A 24,464-nucleotide genomic window follows, 5' to 3' on the forward strand; every position below is an offset into this window, starting at 1 on the left:
TGTGTTGGGATCAAGTCCCTGCTCACTGGCAGTGCTTGTGATGTGTTTGCATAACAAAAAGGGTGTTGGCAGGTGGGGGTAGGAGGTGCTGATCTGCTGGTTCAGAGCAAGGGCTGTCAATCCTTGCTGACTAGGCAAGGCCTCAGGTGGCACCAATGAGGGGAAGAAGAGAATAGGTGCAGGTACTAAGGTAGCAAACATAGGTATAGTAGAAGCCATCATAATTAGGGTTTCAGGGAAATTGAGAGTACAAAAAGAAAAATGCAAGCTGAGGCATGAAGCCTGAGACAGACTTTCCCTTTCAGGGGATTTGTAGTGTTTCTCATGCTTCTTAGGCCACAGTAGGGGCGAATAGTGAATAAAACTGACCCCCTTTGTGTCCTGGGCGTATAACATCCTGGAGTGGGGCCTTTCAAACTGTAGGACTCCTGGCATTCTACTTAATAATTTTTGTGCAGTTTTATTTTCTTTCCTTGGACACATTGGGGAGATAAATTTACACATGATTTGTGTTAAGAAAAAGATTGCCAACGTCTCTTTTTTTTCTGAAGGACACATATTTCTTTGGATCTAAAACCATGTGTCAGAAGAGATGGAAGTGAGTCTAAGATCTCAGCAGTGTGGGGGAAGATAATTAGTTCTCACTTTTTCCTACCACATATTTTATAGCTCATAACAGTCTAAATGGCCTCCCATCCTTCAGGTTTCTATAGCATGGCTTGAGTGTTCAGTGATTCAGGGAAAAGGGGAAGATAAAGTGATTTTTCTAAATTCTGCAGTTTTTTTGGTTTTTTTTATAAAGCCTTTTAAGTGCTCTTTTCTACTAAGGTAGCTGCTTTTTCTTCATTTTTTAAAATCATTTCTCCTTTCCACTTATCAGCCAAGGACAGCTGTAGTCTGCAAAAAGCATCAGTGGTCCTGGTGTGGAGACACTAACGGTGAATTTGAGGATGAGAAGAATCTTATACATTACCAAATACAAAGACCCCTAACTACCACCTGTGTCCTGAAAAATTCTACACAGAGCCTGCTCACTTATCCATTGCACGCAGGTGCCTAGGAAATTATAGATGCTACACCAAATGCTATACTCAAAGACATTCAATTTGAATTGGAAATGAATGATGAGGATGGCATTTCAGAAAGTATATCAAGGAAAGGAGGAATTTTTTCTAAGCAAACATGAGGCAAACCTGAGAAAATAAATAGCTAGATGATTCCGACAATGGTGATAGAAATTATGGTGTAGCTACACTTTTAACCTTATTAAAGTCACATTTTCTTAATTCCTGCATGCCCCTTGGTGGCACAGCTAGGATCATTACCTCCGCTGGCAACTCACAGTTTATGTCTCGAAACCCAAGTGTAACTATCACTGTTTCTGAATTGTATGATTATAAAAAATTCAACAAGTCATTTTCCAGTAAACATATTCTTTTAGTTGTGAGTGACAAAAACATAGCACAAACTAGTTTAGACTAAAGGAAAGGGGGTTTATTCAAAGGATACTAAGGTATCTCACACAAGCAAAGAAAGGGTTGAGTAGTTAAACCACGGGGAGGGAAGCAGCACAGTTTCAGGGATGACTGGAGCCAGGGACTAGAGCCCTGCAGAGGCCTCTCTATTTCTCTCTCTGCCTTGGTTTCACTTTGTTCACTTTGTTTCACTGAACACCGAGCTCTTTTTCTTTTTTCTTTTTTTTTTTTTTGAGACGGAGTCTCGCTCTGTTGCCCAGGCTGGAGTGCAGTGGCACGATCTCGGCTGACTGCAAGCTCCGCCTCCCGGGTTCAAGCAGTTCTCCTGCCTCAGCCTCCCGAGTAGCTGGGACTACAGGACCCCGCTACTATGCCTGGCTAACTTTTGTATTTTTAGTAGAGACAGGGTTTCAGCATACTGGCCAGGCTGGTATCAAACTCCTTACTTTGTGATCTAGCTGCCTCGGCCTCCCAAAGTGCTGGGATTACAGCTGTGAGCCATGACGCCCAGTCCAACCTCTTTTTCATGGTGAAAAGCAGCCAACAACAACCTTTGAGCACCACAGCCTTTTGTTTCCATGGTTTCCAAAGGGAACTATTGTCTCTCTTGTTTGTAGTTTGAAAATTGACAGGGGAGGATTTTGATGGACAAGCCTGTGTCATGGTGCCCATTCAAACTAATCACAGCCAGAGAGGGCAGATGCACAGAATCTCTAACTGGAACCATGTGGTCAAGTAGTAAAACCTAAGAAGGGCATTATCTCCCAATAAAGAGAGGGTATTGGGAGAACCAGGCACTAAGTGATGAGCATGCTGTCTTTAGATATCACAAAACTATGAAAAGCAGAATTATAAATTGTATGTGCTAAATGTTCAATTTATAATATGCTGAGGGCTTTTATACATTCAATGGATAAATGGATACATTTAGCCTGACTTCATTGGATTTATAAGGGAGTCAGAAATGTGCTAAACTAGGAATCTAAAAACCTAAATCCTCACTACAGTGTGGCTACTAATTATTAACATTTTAAAAAACATGTTTTTTTCTTAACCAATTGATACATAACAAGTTGGGGGGGATGATGTATTACCTACAGATTTTTTATGTAGTGAACATGCTCATGTATAAGTTTCAATTTATCCAACTACTTTGTTGGAGTAATTCCTATGGATTGAAACTGCCCAGGCAAAGTATATGCAAAATCTGCATTTTGAGTAAATTTCCCATAAGTGGAGTAAGCTTTCCCAGTGTTTGAGTGTTCCCCACTTCCTAAAACTATACAAACAGTAGATACCCACATTTGTAATCATTGATAATGTCACATTACAAAGAAATTACTTTCTTATCTGTTAATGGTAAGCTACATCATCTTCATATAGCACTATTAGTCATTTGTGTTACTTCATTTTCCTCTGTTTCTTTTATTTTCATGTGCCTTATAATCTTCACCATTTTGTTACTGATTTCTAATAGCTGATTTATGATTAAAGAGGTTAACATTTTGTCGAGCACTGCAAGTGAAATATCATTTTTTCTCATTTTTTTATATTGGGGTTTTATTTGGAGTTTGTACAGAAGTCGTGTGCTGAAAAATAATCATGTTCTGCTTTTAAGTACATTTTCTCATCACCTTAGTTTCTTTATGTATAAAATGGGTGAGTTGAACTAGATCAATGGTTCCCAACTGGACAAGTACCAGTCAGCCCCCAGAGGAAATCTGAAAATGTGTGGGAGTGGTTTTGGTTGTTATAATAGCTTAGGAGGAGGATGCTAACAGTATTTTATGGAAGAGGGACAGGGCGTTAAATGTTCTTCATGAGTGGGACAGTCTTGCACAATGGAGAACTGTCCTAGACCAAATGTGTTTGAGAAATATGGGTTAAATATGAGATGAGGCTACAACCAAGCTTTATAACCCATGTGTATTAGTCAGGGTTCTCCAGAGAAACCAATGGGATGTTTATATAGAACGAATATGATTTATATAGAGAGAGATCTATTTTAAGGTATTGGCTTATGAGGTCATGGAGGCTGGCAAGTCTGAAACCTGAAGGGCAGGCTGGCAGGCTGGAGACCCAAGGAAAAGTTGAGGTTGCAGTTTTGAGTCTGAGGGCAATGGGGAGGCAGAATTCCTCCCTCCTTGTGGGACCCATCTGTTCTCTTCAGGCCTTCAACTGACTGGATGAGGCCCAGCCACATTACGTAGCATTATCAGCCTTCCTCAAACTCTACTTACATAAACGTTAATCACATATGAGAAAAATTCACAGCAGCAGACTGGTGTTTGGCCAAGCAACTGGACACTATAGCCTGGTCAAGTTGACATATAAAATTAACCATTACACCATGATTTGAAGGTCTTTAATATTGTTATTTATTATGATGCTCTCTTCATACATTTCTATTCTTAGAACATTATTGGTCATGTATGTTATTAATTGGGTGGTAAGTCCTGATATTGTTTACATGTTCTGGTGGGAAAACACAACTTACTCTCTAGGGCTCTGTTTTAAGTCACAGGCTTAGACTGTATGTTTTGGACTCACATTTGCTCAAGCAGTGGCCCACTGGTCCAATTTACTTCCTTTTTCATTTGACAGACTTCAGGTATTACCAGTCCTCAGTCCCATTCTGCCCCTACATCCTCAGAGTCAGTGTCAGGGTTTCCTCGCTGATTTTCATAGAAGTATTGTGCTCCTGTGCCTGATTTCAGGGTGTATGCTGGACCTTTCACATGGCAGCCCTCAAATTTTCTTGAAATATATTGATAGCTAATTGAGGCTTAAGGAAAAAAATGCTCCTAGCTCTAATGAGAATTCAGGAGGGTATGAGATGACCGAATCACCTTGGTCTAGATAATTCCAGCAGCTGAACTTTTACTTGTTCTGTTTATATTAATGCCTAGTATTTGTATTCATTTTTATGCTGACATTGAAATATCACATTTGCATTGAGAAATTACATCATTTATAAGTATTCTGCAAATTGAAACCAATGTCTGGATTTACATATATTACCAATACAGCTGTAAGTCATACATGAAGCTATATGAGTTACTAATTTGTGTTTACTGAATAAATTTCTTCTTTCCTCTGAATCTGATTTTAAATCTGCTAGAAAGATTGATTATCCTTCTGATAAAAATATACACCTTTCCTTTAAAAGTCTTGGGACCCAGGGATTAAAACAGGTTCCTCGTTTTTTACGTTTCACATGGGAAAGATTTTGAAGAACCAGACCTTATAACCGAAATGTGAGAGTCCAGAAGACATATCACATATTGCTCATTCTGCTATTAATGCCTGTACTTAGTGCTTGTTCAGGATACTAGTAAAGGCCCTCACCATCTCTGTTCAGACATGTGGCTGCAAAGATAAAAAACAAACAAACAAACAAACAAAAAAACAAACTACAGAACTGGCCGTGCAGTTCACAAGAGGTGACCTTTGATTTCTGGTAGTAGAATTTACTTGCTATACATGGAACTTCTTCTGTCAACACCACGGGCACATTGTTTCTCTTCCCTTTTTCCATGCCTACAAACAAGTAATCTAGTAGTCTAGTTCATCTGGCTGAGATGTCCAACCTATCCCAAAGCAAACACCAAAAGCAAACTGACACTGTTACAGACCCTAAGACCAGAATACAGATTGTGCTGTCCTCAGAAGATGATGTTGCAGGTTATGGGGTAAATATTTGTGATCCCCCAAAATTCCTATGTTTAATCCCTAACCCCCAAAGTGATGGTATTTGGAGATGGAGCCCTTGCTAAGTAATTAGAATGAGATGAGCTCATGAGGGTGAGGACTTCATGGTGGGATTGTTGCAGGACTTTTCCTTAGTTCAGCTAAAGAGGAGGTCCTTGTCCATCTCACAGCCATGAAAATTTAGGTCACAGGCTGTTTGGAGGGTGAGTAAAACAGGGTTTTACTGGGTGAAAAGGAAGAAAAGGGAGAAACAGGGACTCTCACTAGGCTGGAGTCCCTGCTAGAGCACTTCCCACCGGCAGCTTGAATCTCAGGTTCCACACAGGAAGAGGAGAGACCAGGCTCCTTCCCCACTGCAAACATGGTGAACTTCCCGAGGCTCTACCTCTGTCAGCAGGCTAGTTGGAGTTTCTCCAAGGACCCCCTCCTACCTGACTGTCTCAGGATTAGCCAAGACAGTCTCAGGATTAGCCAAGACAAGATGCCTAAGAATGAAATCTACCTTGTTGGCATCTTGATCTTGGACTTCGCAACCTCCAGAACTGTGAGACATAAATCTCTACTGTTTAAACCACCACTCTCTAGTGTTTTGTTACGGCAGCCCAAGTCAACTAATATAATGTATATGCTTGTGCTTTGCTTTCCAAGACCTGTATGCTTCAAACACAGCCAACAAAACGTAGCCTGCTATTGGGTTTGGGTGACCGTATTAGTTCCTATGGCTGCCATAACAAATTACCACAGTTGTGGTGGTTTAAAAGAGCAGAAATTTATTCTCACAATTGCAGAGCCAGAATTCCAAAATCAAAGTGTCAGCAGGGCCATACTCCCCCTGAAGGCTCTAGGGAAGATTTTTCTTTGCCTCTTTCAGCTTCTGTTGGCCGCAGTGACTCCTTGGCTTGCAGCTGCATAACTCTGATCTGTCTCCATCTTTACATTCCTTTTCCTCTACTCCGGGATGATCTCATCTCATGTTCTTTAACTTAATTACAACTGCAAAGACACTTTCTCCAAATTAGATCACATTCACAGGTTCTAGGGGTTAGGACATAGACGTGTCTTATTGGGGATCACCAATCAACCCACTACAGATGACTGTATAGCCTAGAAAAAAAGGGTGATAAATTATATTTAGAAGCAAAACTGACAAAAGAAAATTCAAAAATGATTTATGTGGGTTTCAGGTTTATCACTCCATACTTTGTCTTCATAAAGATTTAAGCCAATGGAATTTCCATATGGTTGGAAAGAAAATAACTTCAAAGCTACTGAACTGGAAACTTAATATTTTATTTTCCACTTAGTGACAGGCTAAATTACAAAGGCTGCAAAGCATATTGTGTTTACATGCAGTTCCCACTTTGCTGCAATTCAACTTTGGCAACTTCCACTTACAGTGTTCAGCCAATTAAACCTCTCTTATCAACTTAGAGTATTTACAGCAAGAAGGCAACACACAGCTAAAGTTCTATCAGTTTAGTCAGCTTCCACATGTGCTCAAACACTCAGCCTCAATCTGTTTCCACAATTCCTTTTGTATCTGAGGCCTTTTCCCGTGGCTTACCAGTCTGTCCCCAAAGCAAGGAAACTGGGGGAAGAGTTATTGGTCTGCTGGCATACATGGCAAAGGAGGAAGAAATTGTGGAGCCAGGCAAAGCAAAACAAAGAATCATCGCAAAAGTATTTCACAATGATTATCAATAGTGCTGTATTAGTATTTGTTGAGTTAAATTATTCCATTTGATAGTCACTATAAAAAAGGAAGGTATGGAGAAATTACTAGCCTTATCTTACAGGTAATTGAACTGATGTTAAAAAAAAGAAAGTTAACTACCCTTCCACGAACATACAGTTTATAAGTGGCACATCAAAATATGTGAGATATTTTGAAAAAATATCTATGCATTCTAAAGGAGGTTGATTTCTAAAATAATTCAAGCAATTTAAATAAGCTTATAACTACCAAAAGGAACTAACCTAAACCTTACACTGATTTAGTTGAAATTTACTAAAAATAAGTTGTTTCTTACAAGAAAAATATAGTCAACCTTTGAATACCCTTTAAAATGGAATGCTCCATTATAAAGTAACAATGGCAAGCATCTACCTAAATATATTTGGCAAGTAAGTGCTTGAGATGGAAGAAAACCAATTTTGTGAGTTGAAAATCAAATGTAACATAGTTTGTATGTAAGACTGACATCAACTTAGTCCAAAGAACTTGAGATATTGTCATCTTGAAAAGCCAAAAGTGATGAGAAATCAAAGGAAGAGAGAAATCTGGGCAAATTTTGTTGGTTCATCCATGTTGGCTACAGTCAGGCAACCCAATGCCGTTAAGCACAAGGTAATTTGCCACCACGGATCTTCTATTTAAAAGCATCAGAAGACCCAATAACTTGATTAATAAAACATGTGCTTTGCAAAGAACAATTGCATAAAGACACAAAGGGCATGAAAGAGATATCCCTATTCAATACTAGAACATGGTCCAATGGGTCCAATGTCTCCAATTCTCTTCAAGAGTGTTAAAAGATGCTCCAAAATTCTTCTCCCAGGAAAGTATTCCTCCAACTTTGATTCCTTGAAGTAATAATTGGGAGGAATTATGAAGAGTAAAACTTGGGCTCAATATTAACTTTCTATAAATGTAAATAAAATTTCTAACAAGTGATTTCTGTCTCACTTAATAGTCTTATAGAAAGATGCACACTACAGTGGTAATCCTGCTTATACACGGTTATGTACACTGTTTATTAATATTCCTCTAAAATTTGTATAGGAATATAACTAGATCCACTGCATTGGTTGTGCATTGTACAACTCCAGTGGACACCATTCACATAGACCACAATGTGAATGATGCCTCCAAGAAATACAGATGGCCTGACCACAATCCCTTTGTTTCCTATAAGACACATGGCGTAGCAACTTAGAAATCCCCCTTACCCCATAACATACCATTTTTGAAGTGTGACGGTTATTTATATAAAAATTTCCTATCAGTGCACCTTCTGAAATGAGCTTTATAAGAGTACCAATATATGGAGGCAGACATTTGAATGTTCTTATTCTCACTAAAGGATTTTCCCCAACAACTACAGATCCATCTTTATGTTTGAGGTTTCATCACCAGATATTCAGATATTTACTACCAGATATTTAGTGACTGTTAATCCTATACTTTTTTTTTTTTTTTTTTTTTTTTTTTTTTTTTTTTGAGATGGAGCCTCGCTCTGTCGCCCAGGCTGGAGTGCAGTGGCTGGATCCCAGCTCACTGCAAGCTCCACCTCCCAGGTTTACGCCATTCTCCTGCCTCAGCCTCCTGAGTAGCTGGGACTACAGGCGCCCGCCACCTCACCCAGCTAGTTTTTTGTATTTTTTAGTAGAGACGGGGTTTCACCGTGTTAGCCAGGATGGTCTCGATCTCCTGACCTTGTGATCCGCCTGTCTCGGCCTCCCAAAGTTCTGGGATTACAGGCTTGAGCCACCGCGCCCGGCCTAATCCTATACTTTTTAACATGGAGATTGTTCCCTACTCCTTCCTCACTCTTTTTTTACTATTTTCTCTAAGGCTCATTGCCTCCAAGGAAAAAAAAAAACGTAGATTCCTTCAGAGAATAGGAAATGTTTATACAAATTTCATAAACTTAAGTAACCCTATTCCTCTAAAAATCTGAAAAACATTTTTATTTTCAAATTTTTCATACCCTGAGTGTTATACGTATAGTTCTTACTTCTCCAAATGACCACTAAGTTATCCAAGGTATTTATGTGTTGTATTAGATAGCTATTACCACAGTAATGCTATATGAGAAACTACCTCAAAATCTCTACAATAACATTTACTTTTCTCACTCATGGGTCTGTGGAACAGCTGGGGCAGTTCTGCTTCAGGCTGTGGGTCAGAGTCAGGTCTGCCCTCTGTGTCTCCTCATTCTGGGACTAGCAGCTTCCCTGGTCATGTCCTTTTCATGGCAGATGGCAGACACCCAAGAGGGCAAACCAAACAAGCAAGTGCATTGAAAGCTCCCGATTGGACTTGATTTCTACCTAAGATCATTGGCCAAAACAAGTTGACAATAGTGGGGTAGAAGAGTACACTCCGCCTCTAATGGGAGCTACTGCAGTGTCATATACCAAAGGGCTTGTGAGCAATAAACCAGTGTGAACGATAATCCAATTCACACCATGTGTGGAAATCTCAAATCCATTCTCTGTCCTTTACAGGAGTTGAAATTGATTGGACTGGATATCCCACACTTTGCTGCAGATCTTCCACTGAATCGATGTAAAAACCGTTACACAAACATCCTACCATGTAAGATCATCAATTGTGCCAATCCTACCCATGTCTTTTAAGGGTTGAAGGACTGTCATTGCAGATTAATCAATTTCACCAATCTCTGACCACACCCAGCTGTGGTCTGGATCTCAAGGCCACATCTGAGATTGCACTGATCTCACTCTGCTTTGATGTCTTTAGATCTTATCATATGGAGGAAGATTTAATTATTGTGCTTTTAAATGAATTGTATCTGAACAAAAAGACTGACCATTTGGCCCTTTAGAGATTAGAAAGCCATAGTCAAATTGGGGACTGGATCACTTGTACTCTCATAAAATATTTTCAGTCAATTCATTGATAATGGAAAGAGGCAAATTGAAAGGCAATGCAATATATTTAAATTCCTTCTCTAACTTCTGACAAGTTATATAGTGGTTTAGCATTTTGTAATAAAAAGCAACATTCAAGAAAAAAGGTAATATAAAGTACTTACAAAACAATTAAAATACATTCCCGTTTATATTTCACTTTTCTCTCTACTACACGCTGTGGGAGCTAGGCACGAATGGAAAAGTGAGAAAAGGAAGGCTGAAAACGCTCTATAAAGAGAAGTCTCTTCTTGATATGGTTTCTTGATGAAATTAGATATATTATCATAATAACATTTCACATCTGTCCACAGTTCAGAAATTACTTCTTTCATTTAATGTCCACCTACAAAAGAAACCCATGCATCTTCTCTTCTCTAGGCTTCCTGAAAGTAGTGAACTCTCTGGACATCTCTAGGTGAAGTGAAAACTGTGTGCTTAGGCTACATACTATAGCTGTCCAATCAGTCTCACAGATATTTTAGTTCCTGAAATACTCTGCACAACCCCTAAACAATCCTGGAAACAATTCTTTCAAGGACAGGAGAGCTGGTAGTGAAAAAAAAAATAGTGGTTGGAAGATATTCACTTATTTATTTAAACAACAAACTAAAGTTGAAGAATGGCTAAAATATCAGGCTAAAAATTATTATCTACCTACTCTGTCACTGACTGATTTAACGTAATATTGGATAGAGAGGGTCAAAATAATTTTTCCTTCCATCCTGAATTTTAATATTTTTTTCTCCTTATTCTCTACAGATGACTTCAGCCGTGTGAGATTAGTCTCCATGAACGAAGAGGAAGGTGCAGACTACATCAATGCCAACTATATTCCTGTAAGTAGAAAAAAAAAATCAGGCACCCCAGTGCTAACCCAGCCAGATAAAGACTAGCAGGGCTATATGGATGTGTCAAACAGTTCAAAAGAGAGCCATTCGCAACCCAGCAATTGAATTCTAAAAAGTCTGCATTACCCCACTTCATAATAAAGAATAGAAAAAAAAGTCCATAGACTAGTAATGTTTCTCTTTCTTTATAAAGGACCAGTGAAAGCGTCCTTTATGTTTAAATCTTGTGTTTAAATTTCAGTTTCAGCAACCAAATTCAAAGGGTTCCACGCTAGCACCTGCACTTTTAAAATATAAAGATCGTTATTATTGTCATAAAAAGGTGTGGATGTGATTTTTGCAGCCTTCTGGAGAACAATGCTTACAATCACACAGACTAATTATGGTCAGTTACTCTGATAGCCTCTTTGATTAAAAAAGGAGAAAACGTTACATAGGTGTGTGATCCTTTGCCAATTTTATCACCAGTAAATTTTCAGTTTTTTTCCCATAGGCGTTGAGCAGCATTTGGTGCTGACAGTGGCTGGTTAGGTGATAATTTTGTCACTTATCTTTCAGGGATACAACTCACCCCAGGAGTATATTGCCACCCAGGGGCCACTGCCTGAAACCAGAAATGACTTCTGGAAGATGGTCCTGCAACAGAAGTCTCAGATTATTGTCATGCTCACTCAGTGTAATGAGAAAAGGAGGGTACGTACTTACTGAAGCAGTTCCCACTTAGCAGCAAAACCTGCTCCAGCCTCTGCCATTGATGAAATGCTTGCTGTTTTCAAAGTCAAATAAAACATAGAGACAAAGCGCTAAATTTAAAACATTGTATTCGGGAAGCAAGAATTACAATTTGGGGGCAAACACACAGACCTGGTGGTCTCTGCAGTGTTCAAAGGAAAAAAGAGAAGGTTGGAAGTCTTCTAAAAAGGAGAAATACTGCATATTGTTTTGCAGGAAAGTTCATTAGCACTAGTAAAGTTTTGGGGAGCTGGCAAGCTCGGATTGGTGAATGGATGGTGGTGGGTAAAACTAGTCTCAGAGTCGCAGCAGGTTGTTTCAGTTGCTATTAGATAACAATGGTTTCAAGTTACTAACGGCAGTTTCGGCAACCAGGGCTTACAGAGAATTATATTCCTGGAACAATGTTACGCGTTCTGAGTGCTTTTTTTTTTTTTTTTTTTTTTTTTTTTTTTGAGACAGAGCCTCTCTCTGTCGCGCAGGCTGGAATGCAATGGCGCGATCTGGGCTCACTGCAACCTCTGCCTCCCGGGTTCAAGCAATTCTCCTGCCTCAGCTTCCCAAGTAGCTGGGGTGTTCTGAGTGCTTTATCCTCTGACCCCTCAACTCTGTTTTAGTTAGGTATGATAAGAATGACCCACGTCATGTGATAAGAATTCACACTATGTAGCAAAAACGATTGTATTTGCTTTACGTTTCATCTTCACCAGGGTCCTATCTAATTTTTCAGAGGCAAATACCTTTGTTTTCCCTAAGTGAACACAGGCTTAATTGCTTTCCTAGCCTGTTTGTTTTAAACAATTGTTTTGTCCTTGCTTCAGGTGAAATGTGACCATTACTGGCCATTCACGGAAGAACCTATAGCCTACGGAGACATCACTGTGGAGATGATTTCAGAGGAAGAGCAGGACGACTGGGCCTGTAGACACTTCCGGATCAACTATGTAAGTCACCAAGCAGAGAGGAGGTGCTGTCCCTGTGCTGCCACCTACCCCACCACCGCCGGGCAAAGTGCTGGGAGACCGCCCCAGTGAGCACTTGGAGCTTTGCAATGCTGCCTCCTTCAAGAGGAAAAATCCACTTTCAGTGTCACTGTTTCCCATTTCATCAGTGATGGTGGGGATGATATGCTTGTTTTGGAGAGGCTGAGAAGATGCAGTAAAAAGTCTGCACTAGTTCATCTCAAATTAGTTCAGGATCATAGAAGACACTGTTAATCATTGCTTATCAGGCATCATTGAGGACAGACGTGTTCTCATTACTTATATTAATCATATATGAATATAATTAGGGTCTATAAGGCACACTTACATTTTAAATTAAATAATGAAACCATGATTTAGTAGTTTGGGTTTTGTTTGTTTGTTTTTTCTCATTTTGTTCTGGTTTGGTTTTCATTGTTTGGAAGGTACTTCTAGGTCTTATTAATCATAATTCCCTATCGCTCTTGAAGGGCTATTGATTTCTGATTGATAACACATCCAAAAAAAAAAAAAAAAGTCTGTTTTTCTCACAAGGCCTGCCACCTTTCTGCTGACAAGTCTCTGAGCAAACGCTGAATATTTCTGTGACAGACTTAGGTGCTAACATCAATCGAAGTCATGCCATTGACCTCAGCCTATAGAATGTAGAGTTTTTACTGTTAATAGCCCTCTCCACTTGAACATGCTCTCTACGAAGACAAAATTGAATAGGAAAGTTCTCACTGAGATGTTCTTCCCTGCTTAGAAACAATCCTTTCTAATAGTTAAGGAAATAGCAAATTGTAGCCTGTGGAACAAATTTACCCACTGCCTGTTGGATAAAGCCCATGAGCTAAGAATGGTTTTTACATTTTTTTAATGGTTGAAAAGAAATCAACTGAGCATGGTGGTTCATGCTTGTAATCCCAGCACTTTGAGAGGCTGAGGCGAGCAGGTCACTTGAGCACAGGATTTCAAGATCGCCTAAGCAACACAAGGAGACCCCATCTGACTAAAAATACAAAAATTAGCTGGCATAGTGGTACACACCTGTAGTCCCAGCTACTCAAGAGTCTGAGGTGGGAAAATTGCTTGAGCTCAGTGGGGGGAGGTTGCAGTGAGCCAAGATTGTGCCACTACACTTCAGCCTGGGCAACAAGAGCAAGACTCTGTCTACACACACACACACACACTCACACAAATCAACAAAAAAATATATTTTATATGAACTACTATATGTAAATTATGTGAAATTTAGATTTCAATGTCCATATATAACATTTTATTAGAACACAGCCTACATTGTTTACGAATTGTCTATACTACTTCTGTGCTACATCAAGCTTGAGTAGTTGCAACCGAAACTATATGATCTGCAAAAACTAAAATATTTACTAACTGTCCCTTTGCAGAAAATGTTCTCTGACCCTTAAAATAGGCAATGGAAACAAAGATTGCCCATATCAATACAACGTAAGAACTTGATACTGCCTACTTATTGATATGTACTAGAGAAAAATCACTTCTTAATCATTGTTAACTGGCAGTTAACAATGTCTTTTATGATCAGGAGAATTTAGGCAAATCCCCGTATAACTCTAACAGACTGTGTTTAGTGTTGTTTCAGTCGTTTGAAATTCACATTGCTTCCTTGTTAAGCACGTTTTTACTCAAATGCAGAGTTTCAGCTTAAGTGTCACCTCCTTTGTGGAGTCTTCTCTGGGCTCGGACACCATTAGCCCTTTCCTCTACTGGGGCAGAGTCTCAAGTAAGCTGCTTTATCACAGCACACCATAGATAGTTACAATTCTCGCTTTTTGTGTCTGCCTCCCCAGTATACTGTGAGTTTCAGAAGCAAGTGCTCTCTCCCTGTGGAATGAATAAATCAGTGAATGAAGGAGTTATATCAAAAATAATAAGGCACTTGTAAAGCATCAATAGACTTTCCATCAGAGAAAATATTTGTCAATCCGTATGCCATTTGAACTCTGTTTTTTGTTCTTAGCTATTTCAATTGAAAAGCCAGTGCAAACTGATAACCAAATACAGTACGAATCTGTCCCTAGGTTTGCATATAGGAGAAAAAATTTCAGAGCACAAAATAGGGTCTGTTCCACTGCCTAGTCTGTTGACAAAGAAGAGTCACATAGATTATTGCAGGGTCAGTACTATGCTTCTTCTCTTTGGTCTGAAATGATGACCTGTCTTTCAATGACAAGCATGTGAAGGACTTGAAAAATAGGAATAAAACATTGAACAGTAGTGTTTGCTTGTAAGGAATTTACTTGTTACAAGCATCTGGTACCAGAGTGCCCCCTTTTGGCCATAAGTATGATGAATCTAAATGCTAAGCTCCTACAATGAAGGCTAAGTTGCCCAAAGAACATTGTGCTGTGCTAATTAATATATTTTTCAATTTGTTTCATTTTTTTGTTTATACCCTTCTTTATCCATTCCATTTTGATATGTGGAAACTTTTCCAATTACAAAAAGATAAAATTACATAAATAAGGAACTCAAGGTAAGAGAAATTTAGGAATAGCTAAGTAAGATAAAACCAGAAGAGTTTTCTCCTTTAACAAGAAAGGAGAAAAATGACCATAACACACAACTTGTCACTTTCTACTACTTGGAACTTGGCACAAACTGAGTGAGAGCTGGAGACTAAAGATCATGAAAAACATGTTTGTTGCCAGGGACTTTGTGCCTTGCTATTCAGGTTGCTATTCAGGCTGACCCCAGTTCCAGGACCCCTGCCTTGTAGCTGCGGAGAAACTAACTACAATTTAATGATTTCCTGATTTTAAATGATTTTAAATTACCTTGCACTTTTTTTTTTTTTTTTTGAGACAGAGTCTCACTCTGTCGCCTGAGCTGGCGTGCAGTGGTGTGATCTTGGCTCACTACAAGCTCCGCCTCCTGGGTTCACGCCATTCTCCTGCCTCAGCCTCCCGAGTAGCTGGGACTACAGGCTCCCACCACCATGCCAGCTAACTTTTTTTGTATTTTTAGTAGAGATGGGGTTTTACTGTGTTAGTCAGGATGGTCTCGATCTCCTGACCTTGTGATCCACCCACCTCGGCCTCCCAAAGTGCTGGGATTACAGGCATAAGCCACCGCGCCTGGCCCACCTTGCACTTTTTAACTGAATACATTTTCACCTCAACTGTACTGGAATATATATATTGGCTACAATGTACACGTGTTATACAAATTATGATCGGCATTTGAACAGGGCAAGCATTTTCCTGAACTTCCCTGGCAACCAAAGTTATCTGGTGGCTGAGTATTCTTAAATCCTCTTGACGTTGCATAAGTAGATTATTCTGCACAGTTCATTATGCCCAAGATAGTTTCTCAACATACTTCCTGAAGAGAGCAGTGAGGGTAGCCAGTGTCTTTGTAGACTTCATGTTCTGTGTGTCAAGCCAGAATCCTTGAACATAGTAGGGGAGGCGTTGCATGCTACTGGGGATATATTAGGTGCCAAGGGTACAATGGGTGTAGGGGAGGTAATAACTTATGTATATTTAAATAAATCTTACATATTTACTTATACATTTTTTTATGAATTGTCTTTATCATTTATTTTCTGCCTAAGACCACTGACTCTTTGGAATTCATTTCTCTTTTAATACCTGAACTTAAACCTTAGTTCAAAATGGACAGCGAGGTCAAGCTTCCCTCCTTCGCAGTTAGGTTACAGTATTCCATCCTCTGAGTGAATTCTAGGCTCTTCACAAGTTTGAGGAATGAGGGATGAATCAGACCTTCATGAAGCCTGGGTTTGGGATATTTCTGACAGTTGATAACAAGTGGAAAATATATCACTCTTACAAATTAGTTGGAACTAAAAAGAATTGATCTGGAAAGATCCACCTTCTAGTTAATATGTACTCAGTGCAGAGGGAACAACAATATATTTTATGTATGGGTTAATAGGAATAGGATACATATACAAGTTATACTCACTTACTAGGGATTCCCAGAACCAACCATACAATTGCATGGAGCTGGATGACAGTGAGTGATAGTAAGGAGGTACTAGTAAATAATAATATCACAAACATGATTACACTTAATCCACACAACAACTCTTGTTATAAGTATCATTAGGCCACTTTTAGATATGAGAAAACTGAAGCTCAGTGAGGTGGGTCCTCTAGTATCAAAGCCCAAGACAAGGATTCTCATATACGTGATTTTGTGAAAGTGCATTCTTGGGGAAAGCCCATAAGGGAGCAAGGGAAGCAGGTTGATAGAGAAGAAGCCCTACAGAGAATTCAGCTGAGGTCTCACCTGTGCTGGATCCCACAAACAATGCTGGGGCGTGAACAGCACCATGGTATTGTCTCACTCTGAAAGAGGCTGGATTTTTGTACCCCACAATTAGTCGGGCATTAGCTCTGGGCTGCCCTCAGCAGGAGAATGCAACCTCTTAGGCATTTTCCATCGAAGTCCCTCTGTGCAGTGGAAGGCAACTATCAAGAGATGGGTACTGCTGTGCTGTTAGCAGCAACTGGGAAAAGTGTGCCTCAAGCTGGCAAAGGTATCTAAAGGGCACCAACAGCACTTTCTACAGTGTTTAATTCATTAGCCAAAGCTGATGCAGCTTCTAAATGACAGAGCCAGGATGCAAACCCTAATCTGCTTAAGCTTTTGTCCTTAATTACACAGGTACAGATTAGCCTACTTATCCTACTATTTGAAGCTTTATATAATTAGTGTGTTTTTTTTTTTCTTCATTACCTATTTTATGCCAGATATGGTGCTTAAAACTAGAAAGGAAGGAAAGTGTCCTGACCAGGAGTGGAACATGGCTCTACCTTTTTGCATGATTAACCTGTGATCGCTAGTGGAGTCCTGGGTCATCCTAACAGTGAACTGAAAAATTAATTCTTGTTTTTGGTTTTGTTTCTTTAAAGGCTGACGAGATGCAGGATGTGATGCATTTTAACTACACAGCATGGCCTGATCATGGTGTGCCCACAGCAAATGCTGCAGAAAGTATCCTGCAGTTTGTACACATGGTCCGACAGCAAGCTACCAAGAGCAAAGGTCCCATGATTATACACTGCAGGTAACCTCATCAACTGCATAGTCTATTAAATATTAGGAGTTGATTCTGTAAGGGGAATAGCTCACCATTCCATAAGCCCTTATCAGATTTAGTTGAAAATTAAATGAATTCTGATTTTTTAAACTATGATTAATTGATGTCTTACTATATACAATACTTATTATGGCTTTCTTGTATCTATACCCTATAAGATAGATGTTATTATTCCCATTTTTAAATGGAAAAAAATAGAGAAGGGTAGAGATGTTAAAGGATTCACACAAGTTCATGCAACCAGAACGTGGAGGAGTTAGTATTCGAATCCAGGCATGCCAATCTGCAAAGATCATGCCCTTAATATGTGATATTATCCTGCCCCATCAAGGATTCTGAGTAGTTACAACATGGACAAATACAAGGTCAAATTATAGAAAGCTGATCCCAGCTCAACATTATATGAATAGACATGAAAACTAGAAAAAGAAAAGAAAAAAATGAAAATATTCAGCTTTTGAAGATAAACATATTTGCTACGTTTCCTCTTCAGCATTGTCTCTTAAATTTTCAGACAGTAGAATGAAAAAGGATATAGGATGTAAAAAAATCAGGGTCCACACTAATTCCCAACAGGAACAGTTATCATTAAATTTAATTTGTTCTTCCTACTATATGAACAAAGCTCCATCAAAATCTATCTCTGTGATACAATACTGCTGTAAAATCCTTATGCAACCTCAAAAGAATAGGGGACATAAACATGCTCCAATGGCGTGACAGGTGGTGGTGGGATGAAGATGTGAAGGGAAGCATTGGCAGCCATGCCAACCTAAGCAAATAAATCTACAATCCCAGACCTACTGCCTTGGCCCTTGTGAATTAGAATGGCTAGAATGAGGATGTATGTGTGTGCATTCATGTGTGTTTGTGTGGAGTGTGCATCTCCCTGGAAAGGAAAATGCTTCATAAACTACTAAGTTTCTGTTTAGGGCAGATATCGTTGCCGTCAATCCACTGTAGGCATTCATAGGTTAAAGGATGTGCTTTAGCAGATAAGATTATCTGTTCTCAAAATGGTTTTTTTCAAGAGCAGAAAATGAAGCTGTTCAACTCTGGGGTCAAACTCATGGATTCCTTTCATGGAAGATAGTAAGTGCAGTTCTGGATATGACTTTACAGGCGCTTACTCAGTAGCAGATCATTTTATCTGAGAAATCCTGGGAGGGAAGAGTTGTCTAGTAGAAAAAGCAACCTTAAACTCAAGGTTTATAGAGTGGGATTTTTCTAGCAAACTCCATATAATTGGCTTGAACTTTCTCTTTTCCCATCATTTCACAGGAATTCAAAGCTTAGAGCCATTTGGCTCTTTGCTGAGGAGTGGAGGGAAAAAAGGGCTGACTTCAACACATAGAACTAGGGACTGTGAAGGGGCAGTTGGCCGGCGCATGTCCGTCCACTTCCACCTGTGCCCTGAGCACTGGGATTGGGGGACTGGCTGAGACTGGGTCCACATTTTTCATGTGATTTTAAGGTAACTATTTCAAAGGTCCCTGTGAGATGGAAGCAGGCTCAGGACCCACTAAAAGGGCAGGCGTGCTGTAAGACAGGTCTGGGGTGGTGAACTGAACTTAGGGTTGAAGATACACAAATCTCTGTGGTCCCAGAGCTAGAGTTAGAGTATGGACATCTCAACTGGACTTTTGAGCTGGTCTGAGGGCTTAACTCTGATGGTGTTCAAAAGACAGGGTATTGTTTATGTGCATCAGCTCTCTGAATGCAGAAATCAGCTCCCGAGAGTACTCAACGTGGAATCCCTACTTTTCTCCAGAAGCAGAGACCCTGAAAAAGGGTGTGGCCAATGCAGTGCAAATCTCTCTCAGGAAGGTAGACATGACAGTCAGAAATGTGACATTAGAAGGAACACCAAGCACAACTGCATACTTAAAAATCAGTTAAGTGGAAGATATTGTCAGGAGCTTAGACTTCTTTTTTCCACAAGGGTACTATTTGTAGTTTTTTAGAAATCATCAATTTTATTTCAACAGTAAAGTAGCCCCATCTGGGCTGGCCGCAGTGGCTCACGCCTCTAATTCCAGCACTTTGGGAGGCCAAGGTGGGAGGATCACCTGAGGTCAGGAGTTCGAGACCAGCCTGGCTAACATGGCAAAACTCCATCTCTACTAAAAATACAAAACTTAGCCAGGCGTGGTGGCGCATGCCTATATTCCCAGCTACTCGGGAGGCTGAGGCAGGAGAATCACTTGAACCCAAGAGGCAGAGGTTGCAGTGAGCCGAGATCACGCCATTGCCTTCGAGCCTGGGCAACAGAGCAAGACTCCATCTCAAAAAAGAAAAAAGAGAAAAAAAAGAAGGACCATCTGAATAATGTGCCATCGGAACATTCTTTTGCAGTGCTGGAGTGGGACGGACGGGAACATTCATTGCCCTGGACAGGCTCTTGCAGCACATTCGGGATCATGAGTTTGTCGACATCTTAGGGCTGGTGTCAGAAATGAGGTCATACCGGATGTCTATGGTACAGACAGAGGTAGGAACATAATCTATATGCATTTTTAAATTTTCCCTGGACTGAAAAACTTACCATTATTCAATGGTATGCTTCAACACAATTCTCTCAAACTTCTTTGTCTCTGTATTTCCCATTTTCTTATTGTATATGTTCAAACGGCTTTGAGGCATAAAAGAAATAGACACTAGCCTCCAGAAAACCATTTGGTGTATAGTGATTACACTTTTATTGGCATCATAATTCAGAGTGCATGGGTAGATTCCTAAGAGTAAAACCTCTTTGAACAGACTCAGAGTCAATTGCAGATAACAGCCATCCTGGGTAAATGCCACCAAATAGAGACTGTAGAACTGGTGCAATTTGATTTATATTTGAAATGTTGGATTTGATTCAATACATTTGTCATTAGTTTATCCTACATGTGACTCTATCCCAAATTCACTTTTCGTGATGATTAGAAGTTGGATTTGAGCTTTCTGTCCCTTTTATGATTTTAAAGATTCCCAGTCCCTACCAGCATTGCCTGTTCCCTTCATGTCAGTGATGAAGATTTATTATTTTAACAACATGGAAGCATCCTCTGAAATATCCAACAGTGTTATGTGCTCCGTCTTCCTCCTCTTCTCCCAAGTCCTCCCACCCTGAAAGCCTGAGGATGCACTTAGTCTGGAGTGGCAACCCAAGGCAACGCTGGCAGACAGCACCACCTGCCTCAGATCAGCCGTGGGTGTGTACCTCTGTGGGCGCAAAAACCCAAGTACAACAGCTTCTTCGTAAATCTCATCACCCACCCAACTGGCGACTTCTTAGCCTCAGTCTTACAACAATCCTTTTTCTCAAAGAGTGTGTGTGGGTGGAACACTTGGGTAGAACACAACCTGGCCTGACCTGTATCAGGATATTTTAAAAATGCTTTGATCTTCCTCATGGTTTTCCTACCCAGCACCACTAGATGTCAGCATCACTTCAAAAGCCCAGAGTAATGGCGGCCGTCTCAGCTCTGTTTCTGCTTTCCCACTCCCTTTGCTTTTCTTTCCTCCTACCTCCCCAGTCTTATCTCACCAACTTTTGGCAAGGCTGTTTCAATGCATCCATTTCTGAGCTACAGCAGGATCATACCACTTGCGAAAGAGTTATCCTCGTTAATATTCAGACCTCTCATTGATAATTAGGAAGCAAGTACAATTGGTTTCCTCACTTTCTTGATTTCAGTCATGCTGCCTGGTAATTTAGTGTGGTGGGGACATCAACATCACTTTTTAATCATAAGTTTAAAATGTCTGGTTTCCCAGAGGAGTCCACTATCTGGTGAGTAAACAGTGCTTTATTAATCACTCCATGTTTTTGGCTTTTACTTCCATAAATTTGCACCCTGATATGTGATGAAAACTCCACGTTATGTATACGAATCTCCAAGCTTCAAAGAGCCACACCTTATTTTAAGTATTTTGTATTTAATGAATGGTCTTCCCAATTTACTTAATTCATACCTTTTAAAACTTAATAGATTTTGGGGCCGGGCGCGGTGGCTCACGCCTGTAATCCCAACACTACAGGGAGGCCGAGGAGGGCGGATCACCCAAGGTCAGGAGTTCGAGACCAGCCTGGCCAACATGGTAAAACCCTGACTCTACTAAAAATATAAAAAAATTAGCCGGGCGTGGTAGTGGGCGCCTGTAATCCCAGTTACTCAGGAGGCTGAGGCAGGAGAATCGCTTGAACCCAGGAGGCAGAGCTTGCAGTGAGCCGAGATCACACCACTGCACTCCAGTCTGGTGACAGAGTGAGACTCTGTCTCGAGAAAAACAACAAAAAATAATTAAAATTAATTATTAAATAATTAAATGAAAAATAAAGTACAGTGTCCCTTCCCTGAACTCTCATGGGAAGTTCAAAGTCAGCAAAGAGGGCAGAGGTCCCCCGGGTTGCCTACTTTTTCCAACTTTTCTTGCTTGACCCTTGATTCCCTCAGGAACTCGTGGTGGATGTTTTCCAGTTCCAGTTATTTATCTGTGTCTGTTTTTTTTTTTTTTCTTTCTTTTAACTTATGTCTAGAACATCTTGTTCATTTACTTTTATTTTTTCCCTGTTCCTCTGCTCACCATGGTTCATCCTGTATTTTGAATACAGATTGATCTGCCTAAGATTCTCCTTTAGCCTATTCACATTCAAAGTCTGCTGCCAGGTCACAAAAGTTAACAAGGAAAGAACAAAGTAAAAAAAGCTTATTCTTTTCACATGTATCCTCCTAGAGTACTCCTTTGACACTAATGATTTTCAAGAGAATGAAATGATTCTCCAATTGAGCTTTGTTTATATGTACATAATCAACCCACGTAGACCATATTTCCTCCCGTCACTGGTATCTAATTTTCCAGCCTTCCCTACATTGCCCTGATTCCACCACTCCACCTCACCCAAAAAATTGCAGAAGTAGCTCATAGGATGAGCCATATCTCCAGGTGCATATATCAGGGTCATTGCAACATGCCTGGACTGCACTGTGACCTGCCCTCTTCCTCTTCCTCACCTGACCAGACACGCTCCATGGGCTTCTTCACACAAATAGAGGCGTATTTAGAAAGAATGCCAGACCCTGGGGGGAGGCCCAAGTCTCCACTTTACTGCTGCACAAGTCATGTCACCTCTCAAGGCTCCCATTTCTCTTCTGTAAAACACGAATGATAACTTTCACTCATTTTTGTAAAGTAGACATGATGGGAAATAATATAACCTAGATAACTGCTTTGAAACTGTGAACTGTCACTTATGAATGATGTTCTCCTCTCTTCTATTTTTACCGAATATTTTGTTTGGTTTTCCTCTAATACCCTTCCCTGGAGGTCAGCTGGGGCTTTGCTTTGAGCAGCCTCTCCTCCTGATCTGCAGTTTGGATTTCTCAGGGACTTTCAAGGACAAGTCTCTCCAGGTCTTTATTTACTCTCCTTGTGGTCTTTTTGTTTGGTTGTTTTTTGTTTTGATACAAAATGTAGCCACTAAGTAGATGCAGATTGAAAGTCCAGGCAATCTCTGGTCTTATCTATTGCCTGTGTTGACATAACACTAGAAACAATGGATTAGGTGTCCATGTGTGATGACCACAAGTAGTAGCTCAGCCGCTGATACCATCACCACAAAAGGGAATACATTTTCTCCAAACCGTAGTTGAAAAATACAGGTTAGGCTGAGGTATCAACCCAGTGATGTTTGAAATATTAATTTTATTTTTTGTATGAAGTTGTTACACAGGAGGCTTCTTAAAATCCTATGGATATCTTGACTGGATCTTATTTAAATGTTATTTCTAGTGGTATTACTTATAGAGAAACTCTGGGAAACAAAGAAAAAGGAGGAACACTATGAAATTACCCTTCCTTCTTGGCAGAAAGAAAATTTTGGTGATTTTATCTTGGCTTTCATTCAAGTATAACTTTTATATGATTGTGCTCATATTATATGTATATATGTATCTATATGTATTACTTTACATTCTATTTACATTCTAGGTTTCTCATTTAGGATTTTACTATGTAGCCTGTATAGTATCAAAAATTACCTAAAACTCTATACATCTCATTTTAAGGACAGACTAATGTTTCATTATAGACACACTATTGCATACTTAAACCAATCTCCTTTTTTTTTTGTTTGTTTGTTTTGTTTTTTTGTTTGTTTTTTGTTTTTTGTTTTGAGACGGAGTCTCGCTCTGTTGCCCAGGCTGGAGTGCAGTGGCCGGATCTCAGCTCACTGCAAGCTCCACCTCCCGGGTTTACGCCATTCTCCTGCCTCAGCCTCCCAAGTAGCTGGGACTACAGACGCCCGCCAACTCGCCTGGCTAGTTTTTTGTATTTTTAGTAGAGACGGGGTTTCGCCGTGTTAGCTAGGATGGTCTCGATCTCCTGACCTCGCGATCCACCCGTCTCGGCCTCCCAAAGTGCTGGGATTACAGGCTTGAGCCACCGCGCCCGGCCCCGATCTCCTTTTTATAGAACATTAAATTGGATTATTTCCCACTTTTTACTATTATCTGTGTCCACACCATTATTGGCACTTTATTAATTCTGCCTCTGCAAATAATAGATAAAATGGACTGCCTCAACAAACTTGTCATCATCAAATATTATCTTTTCCTTTTAGCTTTGTCCACTACATAGATGGAAAATAATGATTTCACTTTACTTTTTATTACTTGACTATTTTTGGCATATTTTAATATTTCCTGAGTTTACTTCAAAAGTCATTTAATAAGCACAAGCTAAGTGCTAGGCATTAGGAATAAAAATACATAGTTTCTACCTTCCAGGGAATATTTGGCCTAGTGGCTGATGTCCTTTACTTATTTGTCTATTTGTATGTTACGGATTTAGATGACTTTATCACAAAAATAAAGGTATCAATATTCTGTCATAATTCTAGAAAATATTTTTCTCACCCAGTTTCTGGTTTACCCTATGTTTTATTCTTTTTAACTTTTTAAAATATACAGTAGAT

At 39.8% G+C, this 24,464-nt stretch overlaps 1 protein-coding gene across 3 annotated transcripts in view; it reads left to right on the plus strand.

Moving 5' to 3' along the window:
- Positions 1–24,464, plus strand: part of PTPRO (protein tyrosine phosphatase receptor type O) — a 272,959-nt gene that overhangs the window by 245,299 nt on the left and 3,196 nt on the right. For all 3 annotated transcript variants that reach the window (XM_010368473.2, XM_010368474.2, XM_030939691.1), the window contains 6 exons: positions 9,417–9,507; positions 10,605–10,681; positions 11,252–11,386; positions 12,247–12,369; positions 17,313–17,467; positions 19,856–19,991. In XM_010368473.2, the coding sequence (XP_010366775.1) occupies positions 9,417–9,507; positions 10,605–10,681; positions 11,252–11,386; positions 12,247–12,369; positions 17,313–17,467; positions 19,856–19,991 (717 nt within the window). The remainder of the gene's footprint in view (positions 1–9,416; positions 9,508–10,604; positions 10,682–11,251; positions 11,387–12,246; positions 12,370–17,312; positions 17,468–19,855; positions 19,992–24,464) is intronic.

This window comes from Rhinopithecus roxellana, chromosome 10 (assembly GCF_007565055.1).
Source record: "Rhinopithecus roxellana isolate Shanxi Qingling chromosome 10, ASM756505v1, whole genome shotgun sequence".
Lineage (NCBI taxonomy): Eukaryota > Metazoa > Chordata > Mammalia > Primates > Cercopithecidae > Rhinopithecus > Rhinopithecus roxellana.